The sequence below is a fragment of the Austrofundulus limnaeus genome, unplaced genomic scaffold (assembly GCF_001266775.1).
Source record: "Austrofundulus limnaeus strain Quisiro unplaced genomic scaffold, Austrofundulus_limnaeus-1.0 Scaffold97, whole genome shotgun sequence".
Taxonomy (NCBI): domain Eukaryota; kingdom Metazoa; phylum Chordata; class Actinopteri; order Cyprinodontiformes; family Rivulidae; genus Austrofundulus; species Austrofundulus limnaeus.
The window spans coordinates 1,388,237-1,389,999 of NW_013952499.1; the positions used below are offsets into that span (position 1 = coordinate 1,388,237).

At 37.5% G+C, this 1,763-nt stretch overlaps 1 protein-coding gene across 1 annotated transcript in view; it reads right to left on the reverse strand.

Annotated features, from left to right (window-relative positions):
- Positions 1–1,763, reverse strand: part of atp1a2a (ATPase Na+/K+ transporting subunit alpha 2a) — a gene marked incomplete at its 3' end in the record, with an annotated part of 65,940 nt that overhangs the window by 12,105 nt on the left and 52,072 nt on the right. The window contains 1 exon segment of the mRNA XM_014013052.1: positions 817–953. Coding sequence (XP_013868506.1) covers positions 817–953 — 137 coding nt within the window.

Consider the following 1,763-nt stretch of genomic DNA (forward strand, 5'->3'; position numbering starts at 1 on the left):
TTAACATTGGAGAGGCTAGCGACCAGGATGTCTAGGCTGCTCAACTACTTTATTAAACACAAACTTTTTTGAATAAAATAAAACTCCTCCCACTACAAGGATGTAGCAACCGTTGGTTGCTCAATCGTCTTAAATTCAGTCCTCGTACCAATAAAAATATAGTTTTTAATAACACTATATTGCATTTCTAGTGTCAACATCTTTAAAGTTGCACGATCAATGCTTTTCTAATTTCTTCCAAACTACAAATTACCAGCAGCAGAAACTTCCAGATAATGGCTGGTTAAAGAACATCAACAATGTTAATAAAAGGAATATAAAGGACATAATGACAATTGTGCGACCACTTTTTTAATCTATTGTTACAATTATGCTGAAAAGATGCTGTTATCCAGTATTTTTTCAACTAAATTATAATAAGACTCAAGGTCATGTGTAATAATTATTTCCTGGCAGAACAAAAAGCTCCTTCAGTATTTTATTATTGTTTTACCAATGTCACCACATCAGAAACATCCTCTATTTTTTTCCCAGAGGTTTTAAATTTTGGTCACTTCAAATACAACAGAGCCAGATGTTTATCTGTATTTCCTGTCCATTAGCTTGTTAGCACCTTTTGTTTGAGCTTCTCTGTCTCGAATCGATACATTTCCCAGCTCTTGCTTTAAACACGTAACCTTGCTTGTGTGCCCGTCTTGCACACACATGGCTGCACACATCCTGAACCACTCGAACAATCTCACAGTGAGATACCCTTGGATGCTTGGGCACACAGCCAAAACCTGCACAGACACACACACACACATGTACACACACCTGGGGTTAACTTGGCTCAGAGGGATGTTCAGTCTCTCAGCGATATCCTCAACCGTCTCGTTGCCCTCAGAGATGATGCCCACACCTTTAGCGATGGCCTTGGCTGTGATTGGGTGATCGCCGGTCACCATAATTACCTGTCCACAGACAGAGAACCCCATAAATCACGACGCTCGACTGCGTTAAACACTACTGTATCATCATATGGGTGTCATATGTCACAGCATGCTTGAGCTACAGTACAGTATGGGTCTTTGGGGGTCTATAAGTTATCCAAATATGTTGTGTTGTTACACAGGAAAAGAATGGCGCTGTTAAGGGCTGGAAGGTTTATGTCCAACAAATAAATGGCAGATACAAATCTTGAGTGGGGGGTTTCTTCAGGTAGATTGTTGTTCTTGTAAAAACAATCCATCAAAGTTAGGATTTGTCACCTTTTTATCTGTCTGCAGGGGTCCTCATGAGTCAGAGTCCAGAGCTCAGAAAACTTTAGYGTATAAAGTCTGTAAACTCTTCAGCCTGCATGATGGTTTTGCATTAAAATGTCCAAAAATAAAAAGTTTTCACCATCACCGCAATGCATATCCACTGCCACTTTTAAATGCATGAAATTTAATGTAGGGTTGAACTAATTATTGTAAAATAAATTAATTCTGGATGTGTACGAAAGAGGATAAGGGACGATGGGAAAAAAATAAAATAAAATTCTGACTTTAATCTCAGAATTAGACAAAAGGCAGAAGTCTGACTTTAATCTTTTGTTTCGTATTTATTGATCGCACCGTTACAAATAAAACTACAGCAAATAAAATTAAAGCAAGACAATAAGTCTGAGTKTAATCTCAGAATTATGAGAAAAATGTCAGATTTCTGCCATTTTTACTTAGAATTAAGAAAAAGTCAGACTTCTGAGTTTAATCTCAAAATTTTGGCCTTTTCTCAGAATT